This window comes from Meriones unguiculatus, chromosome 7 (genome assembly GCF_030254825.1).
Source record: "Meriones unguiculatus strain TT.TT164.6M chromosome 7, Bangor_MerUng_6.1, whole genome shotgun sequence".
In the NCBI taxonomy this organism is placed as follows: domain Eukaryota; kingdom Metazoa; phylum Chordata; class Mammalia; order Rodentia; family Muridae; genus Meriones; species Meriones unguiculatus.
In genome coordinates this window covers 93,551,017-93,566,571 of record NC_083355.1, presented here as the reverse complement: position 1 = coordinate 93,566,571, position 15,555 = coordinate 93,551,017, and the positions used below count along the sequence as shown (strand labels likewise).

Below are 15,555 nucleotides of genomic sequence, written 5' to 3'. Positions count from 1 at the left end.
GACCACTGCAAATGACAGAGGCCTTCTGTGCTTTTGTTCTAGCTAGGACAGGGTGGTGTTTGGCTGCTCTGTGACATGGCCCCCTTTCTTAGGAGTCGCAGTTTCACTCTTAAGCTCAGTAAGCGACACGTGCAGAATGACTTTGGCTGACAAATACTATGGGCTCTGAGGTAATTCTTGCCTGTTTGGTTTGGTTTGCAGTGTTTGCACTTGCCTTAGTAGGGGCGGCTAAGAGGTTCAGAGCCAAAGGACAATGGAGAGGGACAGTGGGTCCAGAGGTTTCCCCAAAACTGTGGATGGGCAACTGATGAGAAGGAACTTCAGATCTCTGTTACTGTTGTTTTCTAAAGTGAAGGGTCTTTCTCCTTTATCCTGATTGAAAAGGATGGCTGTCTCCTGGGAGCTGGGTGAGGAAGAGGCGCCTCACAGCAGGATGGGAAACCTGATTCCCAGATTAGGACTAGCAAGAACTGAAAAGCTTTGACAGGCTGAGAGAGTCCTGAAATCCTATCATGGTTTGCCAGGGCCAGAAGGCTTCCTGTTCCCCATTTTTAGGTTCTCCTCCCATCTGCTGGGGATCTTGGCATCTTCCTGCAGCTAGTGGGGCTGATAAGGGTGGGAATGGGCCTGGGCTCCAGCTCCTAAAGTAAAGCAGACAAGGTTTCATTTGACTTCTGCCAGCCCATACAACTGGGGCTGGGAAGACTTTATTCATTTTCAGGGGAGTGAGACAAAATGTTCAGTGAAAGGCAGGGGTAATACTGATACGAACACAGGAATAGTAATGAATTTTGGGACATAATACAACAGCCGTACAAAGCATAGAGAATGGGTGGTCCATCATCACTGTCCCAGGGGTCCAGTGTACCCAGACTTAAATTAACAAGGAAGCTTGGGACCCCAAAGCACCGAGCTGGAGAGGGCCCTAGCAAAGAACTTGCAGCTAGATGGTGGTAACCCCACCTGCCTGGAGACACTGGTGGGAAGCTGTGGTTCCTGGCTGGGTGAATCCTTAGCTCCCACCTACACTCCTTCAGATATCCTTGCCCTGTACACCTCTAGCTTGCTGGTCCCCACTGCACGTCGTTGCACACTTATCACCCCTGACAGCATGTGGGGCAGTGATGTTCCAAGCCAGAATTCACTCCAGGCAGGAAGGCCAGGTATACACACACACAGACCGGGGCACTGCACAGCTATCATTAGACCTAACACCCCAGAGCCAGGAACTCATCCCAGCTGGAAAGGGGTCGGGGCATGATAAGACAAGACTAGACATCAGCCATAGGCAATTTCCTGAGTCTGCTCCTCAGTACCTGGTCTCTAGGCTTCATCATCAAGTCTGGGGCCAGAGGGCTGCTGCTCTGCCCACTTGGCTATGCCCACTAAGGACTGGTGGCTGGCAGGAGGGGTCAAGGGAACAAGGAAATGTGAGGCTGTGGAGGGAAAGGGCTGGCAGGCAGCTGGATGGAGAGGAAAGTTCTCTGAAGCCAGCTTCCCAATGTTCTGACCCAACCCCAAAGCACAGGGAATTCTACCCAAGGCCACCACCAAGAAGCTGCCTCTGACCCTCTTCAGCCAGCAGCCCCCAAAGGTAGGGCAGAGAAGCTGAAAGGCAGGCCTAAGTCAGGTGGTCTGGAGTTCACATCTGCCAGACCTCTGTCCCTCGCAGGAAATGAGATGAAGTGACAGCATGGATGGTGACTAAGGCCTCAAAGTCCCTGCCTCTGCCTCCCCAGAAACCATACAACCAGGCCAGCCCCAGAGAGCACAGCCTGCATAGACGGCTGCAGAGGGGAGGATGGCTTGCTACATATGAGAAAGAGTAAAAAATAAAAAGCACCACTGTGGCCTAGGACTGTCCACAGGCCAGACGTCCTTAGCTTGGGAAGAGGTGAATAGCAGGGGGTCACAGCTGCTCACCCCCACGCCCTGAACAAGTCAGGGTTCAAACAGCAACCTTTCCTGAGCCTCAGGGGAAGTAACCGGCCTGAATGTCCCTCAGGCTCTGGGACCTGGAGCTGTTCTCCAGATATACCCAACTCCAGCTTTCCTCACACCCCTTTCTCCCATAGTTTGTCATATCTGGAAGTTCCTAGAGACATATAGGGCTGCCCTTCTAAGGATAAACAGCCACATTTAGATCCAGAAAAGATCTTGTCCAGCCTTGCACCTCTTAAGGTGGGCATGGGAACAGTGGGACTAACCGCCCCTACTCCATGAACTCTGGGATGGATCAAATAGTGTCTGGCCAGGGGTGTAGCCTAGGGGCAGGGCTATGCATTAGAGGAACCAGGTGAGACAGGGACTAAACAGCTGGCCTCCCGTGGTGCCTGTGCTGGGCCTTACTGCACCTGGCTCTGGGCCCAGGAGCTTCTGGTGTAATGAGCAAGCTAGCCTTGCTCATGTCATCAGCAAGGGCATCCCTCCTCCTGTTCCTTTACTTCCAGCCACCATCCATTCCAGGCAGGCAAGAGCTTTACCACTCTACCCCACTCTCCCTACTCTGGTGACCCAACAACCACAAACATGATCTCTGCCTATAGGATGGGGTAAGGAAGTGGCCCTTTCTGCCTTTGGGAAACTTAAAACCGTCATTTTCCACCTACAGCACAACAGGAGGCTCCTCACAACCAGCCCAAGCTCTCTCTACCCCAGACACTGCAGACTGGTACTCTCTCACCTATGGTGAGAATTTCTTGAACTGATTGTTGACTTTTAAAATTTTTAATTCATGTATTAATTCAGAGTCCTGGCCTTAAAAAAATTAAAAACAAAACAAACCAAAAAAACTACCCCTTAGGGCCTGCACTGTGGGAACAGTAGAATGGCAGCAGCCCACTTTACTGGGATATGCTCTTTTGTAGGACCCACCCAGCCCTCTTCTGTGTTACCTGCTGGCCCCGTAGGCATTTGAGTCCCTAGTTCAGTCTCTCTTATCCAAGCCCTCAGCTCGTTGCAGCCTTATTGGCAACTGCCCAGGCTGCCTCTACCTCTCAGTAAAGCCCCCTAATGGTCACCTCAGCCAGCTGTTCTCTTGTCACTTGAAGCCTCCAGCAACCTGACAAACGCCATCTGTGCTGCAGGGAACTCAGGTCCCATGTAGCCTCATCCAGAACTGCCTCCCACAGTCCTTCTCACTTACACTCCCAACTCCAGGGATGTCTCTCCTCTTCTAGCCCCCACAGCCCCTCTCCACACCTCCCTTTCCTACCAGGGATATATGCCTGAGGGCCAGAACACAGACAACCTCTGCTATTTCCTGCCATTGCTCCAATGAACTGCTAAAATTGCTTAAATGGGCAGCTAAGGCAGGAAAGGTGGGCCTGGGGTATAGGCGTCCTGGTCTGGTCTTGTTTCCCCAGCAAGGGCTGAGGTTATCAGAAGGGGGGAGAAGAGCCCCATCTCACACAACTAGAGGGGCCCACTCAACTAGCCAGGGCCCAGCCAGTTTCCAGTTTCTCAAGGTTGTAGTATCCCCAGTGCGACTCTGGGCCCTCTACAAAGCCCAGCCCTTTTATAGTGAGCCCCTGGGCTGCAGCAGTAGTCGGTGGAACCAGCAGACATGCTAGGGGCCAGGAACTCTTCCCACTATAGTCCCTTTCCTGGTTTTCCCATAGCCTAATCCCAAACTGGCTATAGTGAGGATGTGTGTAGGGGTGCACAGTACTGTCTAAAGAGTCACACTGACCTGAGGGCTCTCCTAGCCACAGGCTTCCACGTTTGCCAAGTTCCCGATTTGAGAAATAAGCAGTCCTTTCTCAGGAGAACCCCTACCCTGCTTCCCTTTCCCTGGGCCGTAATTCTGCCAGGATAGGCCCAGCCGGAGAAACACCTCCATCCTTACCCCACCCCACCCTCACCCCACAGGCTGGCGAGGCTCCCAAAGAAGGGGCACCACAGAAACAGCAAGCCCTCCTCCCCAAGCCACACAGTGCTCAGAGATTGCAGGCCTTGACAGCTATCAGCATGCCCATTTGCCTTTCCCTCCAAATACCTTAAATTTTACTTTGTAGGGCTAAAATTCCAAATAAAATACTGCTTCTTGGCCCAAAGTTAGGGGCTTGGCTCCATGGGAGGGGAAGTCACTAGGGGTTGAACTGCAACACATCCTTCTTCCCTCCCACCCGCAGCCCACCCCATCACCAATCTCTGCTTGAACAAAGTAGATTATTTTGTGCAGGTGGGTCTGAGTCTCCAGAAGCAGAGGAAAGCGTAGGAGTGCTGGCATCCGCCTCACACTCGGATCTGGTACCCATTGAGGTCTGGCATGGCTTTGGGCTCTGCAGGCTTCTTCTCCCCTGAAGGCCTGCAGGAAGAAAAAAGGAGGATGCAGAAGAGGAGTGAGTGGTTACTAGGGAGACAGAGAAAGTAAGGGAAGAAGAGAGGGAAGAGAAAGGGGAGGGAGGGAGGGAGGGAGGGAGGGAGGGAAGGAGGGAGAGCTGTCCCCCTGGCTTCTCTCCTCTAGGGACCTTTACAGCTGCAGGGGGTGTGGGGAATGTTTCTGGAATCAGTGGCCAGCCTAAAGTTCCTAGATTGTCCCCTGCCATCATATAGCCTCTTGTTCTTTGATGATGGTTACTAGACTGACACAGTTTATGGGTAACAGCTTCAAGTACAACCCGGAACTGGATTTCTACAAAAGCCCTGGAGCTCAAAGGTAAGGGTGATGGGAATTGCAGGTCTGCTCAGCACTCCTCACTTCTAGGCAGAGAGACAGCTCTAGAGGCACAATTATTAATTAAAGCCAGCGCCAGAATGCTATGTGGGAGAGGGAGTCAGAGTAAGAGGCCTGGTATTTAAATAGCAAATCTTGCCATTTGGATACAGAAAAAAACAAAACAACAAAAACAAAACAAAACAAAAAAACAAAACCCAGACCCTAGAAGGCAAAAGTTGTGTTCAAAGCCTCCTGTCCTAGCTGCACAGTCTCCCGTCATATCCAGACCCTTTCAGCAAACTTTAGGCAAGCTCAGGGCCTGTGGGAGCCTCACTCTGTTCATCCTGCCCCCGCTCAGTCCATTCTGCTGCCTGCCTCAGATGATCTGGCCAGCCACAGGGTAACCAGAGTTACCCTGAGTTTCTTTAGGGAAATGGCACAGAACTCCTGTAAGCTATTTCAGCATACAAACACACAGACATACAGACCCCTCATCCCCAGTGACACCTCAAAGAGCCAAGGATGAGGAAGAAAAAGAAGAGCGGAGAGAGAGACCAGGATGAGGAAAGAGCAAGGCATTTTTGCTGGGCCTCCTTTCTTACTGTCTTTCACTGCGGCTGTTTCTGCGGTGGGGGCTGGACTGGGCCCTCTGTGGAGAGGAAACGTCCTTCTTTCGGTCCTTTGTGGGAGAAGGAGGGCCTGTCCCCTTGCCAATCTGGATGGGGAGGAAGGGGAAAAAAAAGCATGTTTGCCCTGCTGGGAGCCACAGTCCCCTGAAACCTCCCCTAGGCTGTCTACATTCCAAGCCTCTCCTATCTCTGGGTCATCCTCGGCACTTAACCATGGAGTAAGCAGATCCTCAGTAGGGCTGTCTATTCCTTGAGGGTCATGAACACAGTGCCAGAGGTGTCACTGGGTTGTCATAGGGCTGGAAAACACCCTTGAAGAAAGACCACCTTACCCAGGCTAGGGAAGTGTGCCAGATGGGGATATGGCAAATGCTGAGCTCTGGGACAGGTCTTAGCAGCCTGACAGTGACGGTGGCAATCTCTGGCTAGTCAGATGTCAGACTGGGAGCTGTATCTCTGATTCAGAAAAAAAATCAAACCAAACCACCCCCCCACACCCCCGTAAAAAACCAGTCAGACTGGGAGCTGTATCTCTGATTCAGAAAAAAAATCAAACCAAACCACCCCCCCACACCCCCGTAAAAAACCAATCATCCTTTATGTAGTGTGGTCAGCCTGCTTTGATTGTTCTTAGCTCCCAGAGCTATGGGGAACTGGAAAAGCAGCAACATGGGGAGTTCAGCGCTGAGCTGGCTGGGAAGCTACTGCACTCAAGAGAGGAAATCTATAAGCTTCATCTCTGTGTCTTGCTGCTGCTTGGAAACACTACCGTGTTCCCAACAGAGAGAGCCGGAGTGCGGGGAAGGGAGTGGCCTGGGCACAGAAGAGCCCCTCTGTAGTACAGGCCTATGGCAGGTCTGCCTTAGTGCATCACAGTGCAACAGGGCTGAGCAACAGAGAGGAGTTGACTGAGGGAGAGCCCTGGCAGGCCGGGGGAGAGCCCTGGCAGGCCGGAGGAGAGGTATCTCCAGGCCGGGGAGGTTGAGAGCCCCCTCCCCAGGGTCTTAGTCTACTGCTGTCAGTGAGATCCCTGCAACTCTCCAGCACCTGCTGAGTGGTGGGGAAGAAGGGGAGGAGCCACCACCTCCATTTTCTGCTGATCTCCTGGTCCCTTACTGCAGGAGCTTAGAGACTCAGGATGGACAGGAGAGGTGGAGGCTGCTCACTATCCCATCCCCCCACATTCTCAGACAGTCCGGGTGTCTGCTTCTCCCACTCACAGCACCCAGGCCTGGAGCACCATGTCCCTGTCCTTCACGCGTCCAACTTCACAGACCCATGACTGTGCAAACCCAGCTCGCTCCCTCCCTCCCTCCTCCCGAAGGGCCAACTTCAGCAACAGGGCTTTTCTGAGTAATGCTGATCCTGGGACCAGGCAACCCCTGCTGGTCAGGGCAACAGCGAAGGCAAGAAGGGGCTCCCACGGGGAAGCAGCAGCTGACAGCGGCCCCGGTGGTCCGCTGCGGGTGCTAACCTTGAGACGCATGTCTCGAGCATGGCGCTCCAGCTCCTTGCGGAAGTCCTCCCGCCCCAGCCTCTCCACGTCCAGCACCGAGTGCTTCCATTCGATCTGTTCCACACTGTGGGGGTCGTGGGACACGCACTGACCCAGCTTTACCTTCTTCAGCACATGCCAGCAGCGGCTGTAGGCCGCCTCGTAATCCAGCACGAGCTCACTGAGGGTGCGGAAGGCCGGAGGCTTGTACATCAGGTCCTCCCTCCGGCTCATGCCCAGGGCCCCATAGCGGCCCCCAAAGTTCACCCCCAGCACAATGTGGCGGAAGTAGTTCCCTGAGAAATAGGTCTTGAAGCTGATGGGGAAGCGTTCCAGGGTGGGCATGCTGTTGGTGAGGTAACTGGTGGATCAAGGTGCTAAGGAACGGGCCAGGTCAGGATGGTATTTGGGTGCCAAATAGCCCCTAAAAGGCCATTTTCCAAAAACAGACAAACTGGCCACAAATTTCTGTCTCCCTCCCCAGCCCTGACTCCTGCAGGAGGGTTGCTTCTCCTGAGGGCTTGTCAGTCTTCCTAGCTGTCCCTCTGCCCTTGCGGGGCTGGCTGAGAAACCCTGTGCATCTTTCTCTGCAGTTTTACTTCCAACACCCCATCTGTCATCTCTATAAGTCGTCAGCACCACCTGGATGTGCCGACACTGGGGCCTCTCTGCTGCTTCTCCTGCTGCTTAGGAATGGCACAACAGCTAGGGCACAACACTATACACAGGGTTGGGGTTCTAAGAACAGGGTCACCTTGTCCCTGGGACTAAAAACAAGCTGTCCAGTAGGCCTCGGAAGGCAGCAAAAGGAGGTACAGACACAAAGAACTCCCCAGGAGCCTCCCTTTTCAGAGACTCCCTCCCCTGGGGAGACTGCTCCATGCTGGGGGTCAAGAGATGTTAGCACAGAAGTCCTTCAGACCCTCCCATTCCACAGCAGCCAGCCAAGGCTGAGCCAGTCTCTCCCAACCCCAAGGAAGGATACATTCCCAGGATCACAGCTTCCAGGCATTTGATTGGCAGAGCCTCTTTGGTCATTTCCTTGGCTAGGTCCATCAGCCTATGAGAAAAGGTGGCAAAGCTGTGTGGGCACCATCTCCAGCCCTCTCAGGCCCTATTCGGCAATGAGCCAGAAAGGCGGGGGCAGACACTTGCCCCCAAGCTGCCATCCCCCAGGGCCTGGTGTTTCCTTCCCCTTCCCAAGTCTAGAGTCTGGAGGGGGTGAGTTCAGGAAGTAGGCCTACTCTCCCTGCCCTTTTCTCCCTTCACTTCCTCCTTCCTGGCCTGCTCCCTGCTCAAAGACCCCGGGGAGAGGGGCTTGAACGGAGGCAGGTCCTAGGGAGTCCATGCCTTCTCCCATGGCATAGGGCTGGGGGAGGGGAAAGCTTGGGGAGCACAGTGGACAAAGAACTTGCTAACTGATGGAATACACTCTCTGCAGCCTGGATCTCAGACACACAGCTGTACCCTGGCTGGCCAGCCTGCCCCTGAACTTGGAATGTAGGCTATTTTCAAAATAGCCTATCCTCCAGGTAGTCTAGGGGCTCAGCCTGGCCACTGCTTTGTCTGGGCCACTTGCATCCTGGGAGGATGGAATGGGACATCCACACAGAGCAGCAGGTGAAGGTCAAGAGCAAAGTCTGGGATCAGAGAAGGTGGGCTCCGCTCAAGGGTTTCGAGAGGGGGCAACTCGTTAAATAAGCAACTCAGGACATCTCCCCACAATTAAGTAAATAAGCAACTGAAACTGTCTAAGACAAGAGATTCAGTCTGAGTCTGCATGCTGAGTCATGACGGGCTAGGGAGTGAGCGAAGCAGCAGTTTTCTTGCAGGTACAAATATTGCAGACTGCATGGGAGGCTTCAAGGAAAGAAAAAGGAAGATGCTCTTTCCCGATAGCCCCTCCTTCCCATCCCTCCACCCCGTCTCCTTCCCCCAACAGCAGCTGGGATGGGGTGTGGGGGGGTTTACCCTACTAGCTCCGTTGTGCTTCCCTTTCCACAGCCTGGGTAGCTATCTCATTGGGATTTCCTTTCTCAAGGGCCCAGGGTAGCACCCTTCCCCCATCCCATGGCTGGTTTTCCTCAGGAAAGTCCCTGCTTATCCGTTAAGCTGTCACTAGAAGGCAAACCACAGAGGCTCCCAGGGAGATCAAACCCAGTGGCAATTGCACTTACCCTGTCAGAGGTCTGCTCTTCTTAATTTCAAAGAACTGTGTCCCTGTGTGATTGTACCTGGGAACAGTGGTTAAGGGCTTCCTAGCTTGGTCTGGAAGGCTGTACTGTTCCCTGGGCTACAGAAGGATCCCACAGAGGACCCTACAGGATGTTTGGGTGCTCTCTGGGAAGAGGGGGACAGGGTTCTCCCTCTTTCTTACAGCTCTTCTCCCCCACTCTTTGGCAGCCTGCCTTGTTCTCCCCTGGTCTCCTGTCTCAGGATGGGGCACCGAGTGGGCAGCCAGCCCAGCAGGGCTGAGAAAGCAGCCTTAGCTGGGGACAGCTCCTGCCAGAGCTGGGTTTTCCAAACATCTAAGAAGGCTGTAGGGGCCACCACCTCCCCCTGTGCCGGCTAGTTTTCTGTCAGCTTTTTAAAGACTAGAGTCATCTGGGAACAGGGAACTTCAACTGACAAGATGCCCCCACCAGACCGGCCTGTGGTGAAGTTCCTTAATTAGGGAGTGACGTGGGGAGTGGCCTCAGCCCACTGCGTGTGGTGCCACCCCTGGGCCGGTGGTCCTGGACGCTCTAAGAAAGCATGGGCCACAAGGATCACGCAAATAAGGAGCACAGGACGCAGGACACATACATAGCTCTTGGGCAGAAGCTAGAGGGGTTTTGCAGCAGATATATAAGGCAACTGGCCTCCTGCCAGGGAAGAAAAATACCAAGAATTGGGAGAAAATTTCAAGATGTGGATGTTATATCTTGGAGCAAAAGATCCTTTTCCTTCCCTGTCCTCCCAAAGGGAGCATTGCAATGGCCCCATTTCTGTCCCTTGGCTGGGGCAGATTGGATCTCTCTCTCTCTCTCTCTCTCTCTCTCTCTCTCTCTCTCTCACACACACACACACACACCCCCCATGGGGAAGCTGGTGCTGGGTCCAGCACTCAGACACAACCTCAGCAGCTCCAGGGAACAGATATGCCAGTGAATGGCAGCTCTGGACTTGGGAGGGAGCTGGCTCTGCTGATCCCTGTCCAGGTCCCACTTGGTCTTTGGGGCCGTGACTAAATGATGGCCACAGCTCTGGACCCAAGAGGATACTGCAGCTCCCTGATGTAGCGCTGCACGGCTTCCAGGCGCTCAGGGATGGGCGTCGTCGGCTGGAAAGTAGGCACACTTGGTATGGGAATCTAGGGACAGACAGACGGAGAAAAGTCTTTGTCATATGGAGAGGCACACCCTGGAACTTCCAGCCCCCCAACTCCCAGCAGCAACACCCTGGGGGTGCTTCTACTCAGAGCTGCTTTCCCGGGCAATCCCTCCTTCCCAAGCCTCCTCCCAGGGCCCCAGCTCGGCCATCCTTGACACCTGACTGAACTTCTAATGTGGAGCTTATGTTGACCTTGGACTTTCATGCTGTTAAATAATTTTAGAAAACACAGGAGGATCCACTGACTAAATTTAAAATATGCATTAATTAATGCTTAACGGGAATGCCCACATTGGGGTTAGTTTGTTTGGGATTGGGGTTCACTCTGGTCTATGGCTTGGATGTAGACCCTGTCCTTGGCTTGAAAATGTTGAGGTGGGCTCTAGGCGAAGGAATTAGGGAGATATGCCCTTGGAAAGGAAGAAGGCAGTTCTCAGGGCTCTCATCAAAGAAGCACAACAGGCTCCCCCTTCCTCTGGCTTCTTGCTTCTAGTGTGATGTCTCTCCATGCTCCCGTCATGACGCCATCCATTGCCACTAGACCTTACCCCAGTCTGAACCAACAGGGGGACCCTTCAGTCCCCAAGGATGTAAGCTAAATAAACCTCATTTCCTCCTAAGTGTCCCGCCTCAGGTATTCCATTATAGCACTGAAAAACAGGCCAGTACACTCTGGCTCAAGTACAAGATTAAACCTGGTTTTCTTAGTGTCCCATTCCACCAGGTCGTACCCTAAGCTAGGGGTGTGTGTCACAGACAGGTGGACAGAACCTCAGCAAGGGATCTCACCTCCCTCACTTGCATGACAGGTGTGCCGGGGCTTCCAAAAGCACCGACCTGAACTGTCAAGGAGTGTGACAGTGGCGGTGGAATAAGGGAACAGACGACGGGGCAGGTCTTGCTTCAAAACACTCTTCCCACCCACTTCACACTTAAGTAGTATGTTCCTACTTTTTCCCAGTAAGTTGCCACTGGACCCTCCAAGGCCACCCAGGGGTTGCCCAGGCATACCAAGCTGCAAAGGTACGGGTGAGAGTAAAGAGAAGGGGTATTAGGAGTCCCAGGTACTCAGGGTGGGGCTGTTACGGAGAAGGAAGGATTCATCCTTGGTAGACCGGGCCCACAGAGGATTTTTTTAAGCACTGTAGTTGCTGTGGCTGGGCTCTGTCAGGAAGGGAAGTGACGCACAATTCTCACCATACACTTGTCTCTGGGGTGCTTCTGATAGTGGGAGATCAGTAGATGCTGTCTCACTCCAAAGGGCGAAGATGGAGGAAAGAAGGGCCCTGCTCAGAGACACAGTCCAGCACGTCTTTCTTCCCTCTTCTCTCCCCAGGGTCCTTTGTTTCCTGTCCAGGCAGTCTCTAGCAGCAGATAGCACAGCCTGGAGAACTTATTTCCTCTTTTATATCACTTCCATCTTCTAACCGGCACCATCACTTAACAGCCACCAGCAGGGGGAAAGCTCAGGATGGGGCTTGCCTTCACTTGCTTGATCACTCTGTGCCAGATGCACACTAGAACTGTCCAAGGGGGCTGGCCGGCCATCCTGGTCAAGGGTATGGGGGGTGGAGAGGCAGGACATACTTCCCTATAAGCAACACTGAACACCCTCCCAAGTCACTGGACCTCAGGTGGTACTCTCAGTGTAGCAAAAATGGCCCCCACCTGGCAAGTAGGGCCCAGAAACTAGAGCTGTGTAACCAAACCCCCTGCTCATGAGCCACTTTGGACAGGGAGGAGGCCATTGTAGAACCACTCACCAAAGCTCAGGCAAGAGAGATTTGGGAACGGGCTCAGGCCAGGAACAGGGGTACCCACAAACCATCATGCCATACAAAGGGCCTGGTAAGAAGGCCACTGTGGAAGAAGAGTGAAAAATTACCCAGGATCCTATGCGTGGCCTTAGATACCACCTAAGCAAGGACAAAGCTTGGCCCGAGAACCAGACAGTCCAGGGTGCTAGGACAATCTTACCAGAAGAGTCCCTCAGCCCCGCACACTGAGGAGGCTTAGAGGAGGCAAGTCAGGAAGACTTGGAGATGAACAGAGCAGAACTGGCCATGCTGTGGAATCCAGCTCTGTGATTTCAAGAGAATCTCCTGCCCAGCAGTGCCTCAGATATCTCATGCTGAATATACCTCACTCCTGAAAGGGCAGTAACAGAACCCACCTGGTGGGGCACCACTGAGCTTGTCACAAGCAGACCCCAGCAGACCCCTCAGAACACTGTCTAACACCTGGCTATGGGTACGTGCCAAAGACTGTTCACCCTGGGCTGTCTGGCTCTCTAGAGAGGCCTGGATTCCCATCTGCAGGTGCTCAGTGGCCAAAGCCACAGCTAGGCCTTCAGCAGCTGGGTTTAGGTGACTGGTTGCTGGGCTTCGAAAGGAGATGACAGCTGGAAAGAGCAAGGAGAGAGTCTCAGGAAGGAGGGTAGCCTGCTGCAGGCTTCTGGACCTTTCAGAAGCTGTTACGTTCAGCATCGCTCTTGCAGAGGCTTGCCGCGTGCCCAGTCTGTGCACCACTGGGGACCTATTCGGTGCTGACCTAATGAGGCGTCAATATGCTTTCCCTCATCAGTTCATCTCAACATCCCCATGAAATGGGCCTTGCCGCTGACCCACCGACACCTGGAGATCCTGAGGGCAAGGACACTGCATGCCTTCCTCTTCTAGTTAGTTAGGAGACAGCAAGGATGAGAAGACACGGCGGCATGCCCTCCACACTGCTCTCTGCCTTTTACTGCTCTGCCCTGCCGCTGTGGATGCGGCAGACTTAGCCTGTAAAACTCAGGGGTGGGGGGGGCATGGGAAACGGTAGCAAAACTCAGGGGGAGGGGAGACCATCCCAGCCGCCACTCCGCTGCCCCACAGACATGCCGTTTCCGCATCTCTCCTTTTCCTGTAAAGATGCCAAAAATTATGGATCACTATGTGAGAAATCTCCCAGTGTCAACGTTCGGTTCAGGCAGTCTGTGTATCCTAAGAAACACTTCTGGGGCCCATCACGGGACAGTATGACCTCTGCAGCAGGCCACTAGGGAGGGCACAGGTCAGGGTCAGGTCTCTCTGCAGTTCCCACTGTGACTCCCAACACTGCTTCTCTTCTCCATGGCTTCATCACATCTCCTGCACCCTGAGTCAAATTAACAGCTCAGCCTCACACCTCCTCACTCACTCGACCTGAGACGCTTTCCCAAAGGAGGTTTCAAAACTTCCCAAGCCTCTCCTAAAACTCCTTCCATCTTCCTAATATACTCCCGTCTCCATACTTCCCTCCCTCACAAATAGCTTCATTCATTCAAACTCGTCCTTCCTGAACACGAGGCCTGAAGATGACATTATCCATCACTCTCAAAGACACTGAGGGTTTGAGTCCTCCAAAGCAGCGACACACTCTGCCACTCACATTCCAATTCAGATAGAACCAAGAGGGCCAGACACTCTGAGGGGCATCTAATCTCTTTCCTCGCCATAGTTCTAGTTTGTAGTTTGATGATTAACACAGTTTCTCATTTTTCCCTCCCCACCACCAACCCCATTTTACAGATAAGAAAGCTGTGACTCAAGCAGGCTAGAGGAGATTGCCTGGAGATCGCACTAACTGGGCAGGCAGGTTATCCAAAACAACACCCTAATCCCACGGTGTCATACTTTCTTGTTCAGATTTTTGATCTCTAAATTTGTGTTTTAGAATGTTCTGCACAGTGTTCATTTTAAGGATAAGACAGTGGAAACAATGTCCAGTTTCAGATTAGCTAAGTAAATGAGAGGATGATGATGTAGCTATTTGAAATCAACTTAGCTAATTCCGCTGGGAAACATTAGGCAGTGCCTCAACCTTCAACCTCAGATTATCTTTTCCCAAAAACATTTATTTTTTTTCAGATGGTTCTGCCAACAACCCAGCAAAAGCAAACCAGGCCTGATTTCCATGTATAAGTAACTGTTCTCCCCTCTCCTCCTTCAGGACGGAGACTTAGGCTCTGACTTCTGCCTGTGGCCTCTACTTCCTTGGACTGAAACACAAACATTAAACACATGAATGCACGCATGCACGCACACACACACAATTTCCAGAAGAACACTGAACAGAACAGCACATTGCAAATGTCTTTTCATTTAGTAAACACGCATAAGTGTCCGTCCTGTGCCAGGCACACAGGAGACCCCAAGAAGACAAAGATGAATGAGACAGAGCCTCTCTTTCCTCAGCGGTACCAGAGAGGCACTGTTGTAGCAGAAAATGTCCAGTCAACGCAGGACAACATTCCCCACAGGGTCATTGCTAATGCCACTGAATCTGGTTCCCAACAGAGCTGAGCAAATGGAACCCCAAGACCTGGTGGGGAATCCCAGCTCTCTTTTGGAATGTTGCTGGTCAAACTCAGTGGATAAGATAGGAGACATTTTCTTACCATACCAAGCCCCACGCGTCCCCAGTCAGTCACCATCAATACCAATCTCGTAGTTTTCTGGCTCCTCAAGTGTCCTGAGCCAAAGAGATGCCAAGCCACACCAGTTCCCTAGTTCATATGTGATTCTGCTCCGAAAGCCATGGGGGTGGGGGAGACAGGGGATTGTGCCTCCCTCATCAAATGACTCCAGAAGCACTGTAAAGAAAGTTCTGGACAGGTGCCACCTACCTAAATTTAAAAAATCTTTCCGTAACAACGGTCCCCAGCTGCATCCATCAGGTGCAAGACATCCTTTGCTCCGAGATCAACAAAACCCCTCTTCATTGTGCCTGCGCCCTTCATGTCTTACCTTGGGCAGGTCTGTGGCCCCACGGATCCGCAGAGCCACCTTCTCTCCGTCCGGGTGGATCTTGGCCACGTGCTTCCACATCCTTTCCCAGGTAGCCTCGTCCACGGGCAGTCCACCTCGGTTGATGAAGAAGGGGACGCCTCCATCTCGTAGGTCCTCTTCCCCTTCCTCCTCCGGTTCCTCGTCTCTCTGTGCTGAGGCCCCTTCGCTGGTCTCCAAACGTTTAATGCCAGGGTGGGCGGCGGCGGCAGCAGCGGCTGCGTTCGGGGAGGCACCGCCGCTGCCACTCGGGACCACCTTCTTTCCCCCTGGCATCCCTAAATCCTCGACGGGGGTGGGAGGGTGTATCAGGAGGCGGGAAAAATAAGTGCCTCACATGAGGCCTCCCACACACCCGCTACAGAGATAACACATGGTCAAACAGTGCCTGGCGCCTTTAAGAAACCAGGGCGTGGCTCCAGTACAATAAAATACTATTTGGTTAAAAAAAAAAAAAAAAAGATTCAGCGCATCAACCTGGAGTGATGGCCAGGTTGGGTTGCCCAGGGTCGGCCTTATCGGGCTTGTGTTGTCCGGGAAACGGGATGAAGAGAACACACCCCAACTTGCCAGCCTGTACAAAGCACCCCC

General features: G+C 53.0%; 1 protein-coding gene across 1 annotated transcript; it reads right to left on the bottom strand.

Moving 5' to 3' along the window:
• Positions 1–661: 661 nt before the first annotated feature.
• On the bottom strand, positions 662–15,247 carry Vash1 (vasohibin 1). Its single transcript, XM_021653060.2, has 7 exons — positions 14,926–15,247; positions 10,048–10,136; positions 8,962–9,018; positions 7,770–7,844; positions 6,764–7,145; positions 5,263–5,375; positions 662–4,309 (listed from the first exon to the last, which is right to left on the bottom strand). The coding sequence occupies exons 1-7, from the start codon at positions 15,238–15,240 to the stop codon at positions 4,237–4,239; spliced, it is 1,104 nt and encodes a 367-aa protein (XP_021508735.1). The 5' UTR covers positions 15,241–15,247; the 3' UTR covers positions 662–4,236.
• Positions 15,248–15,555: the final 308 nt, after the last annotated feature.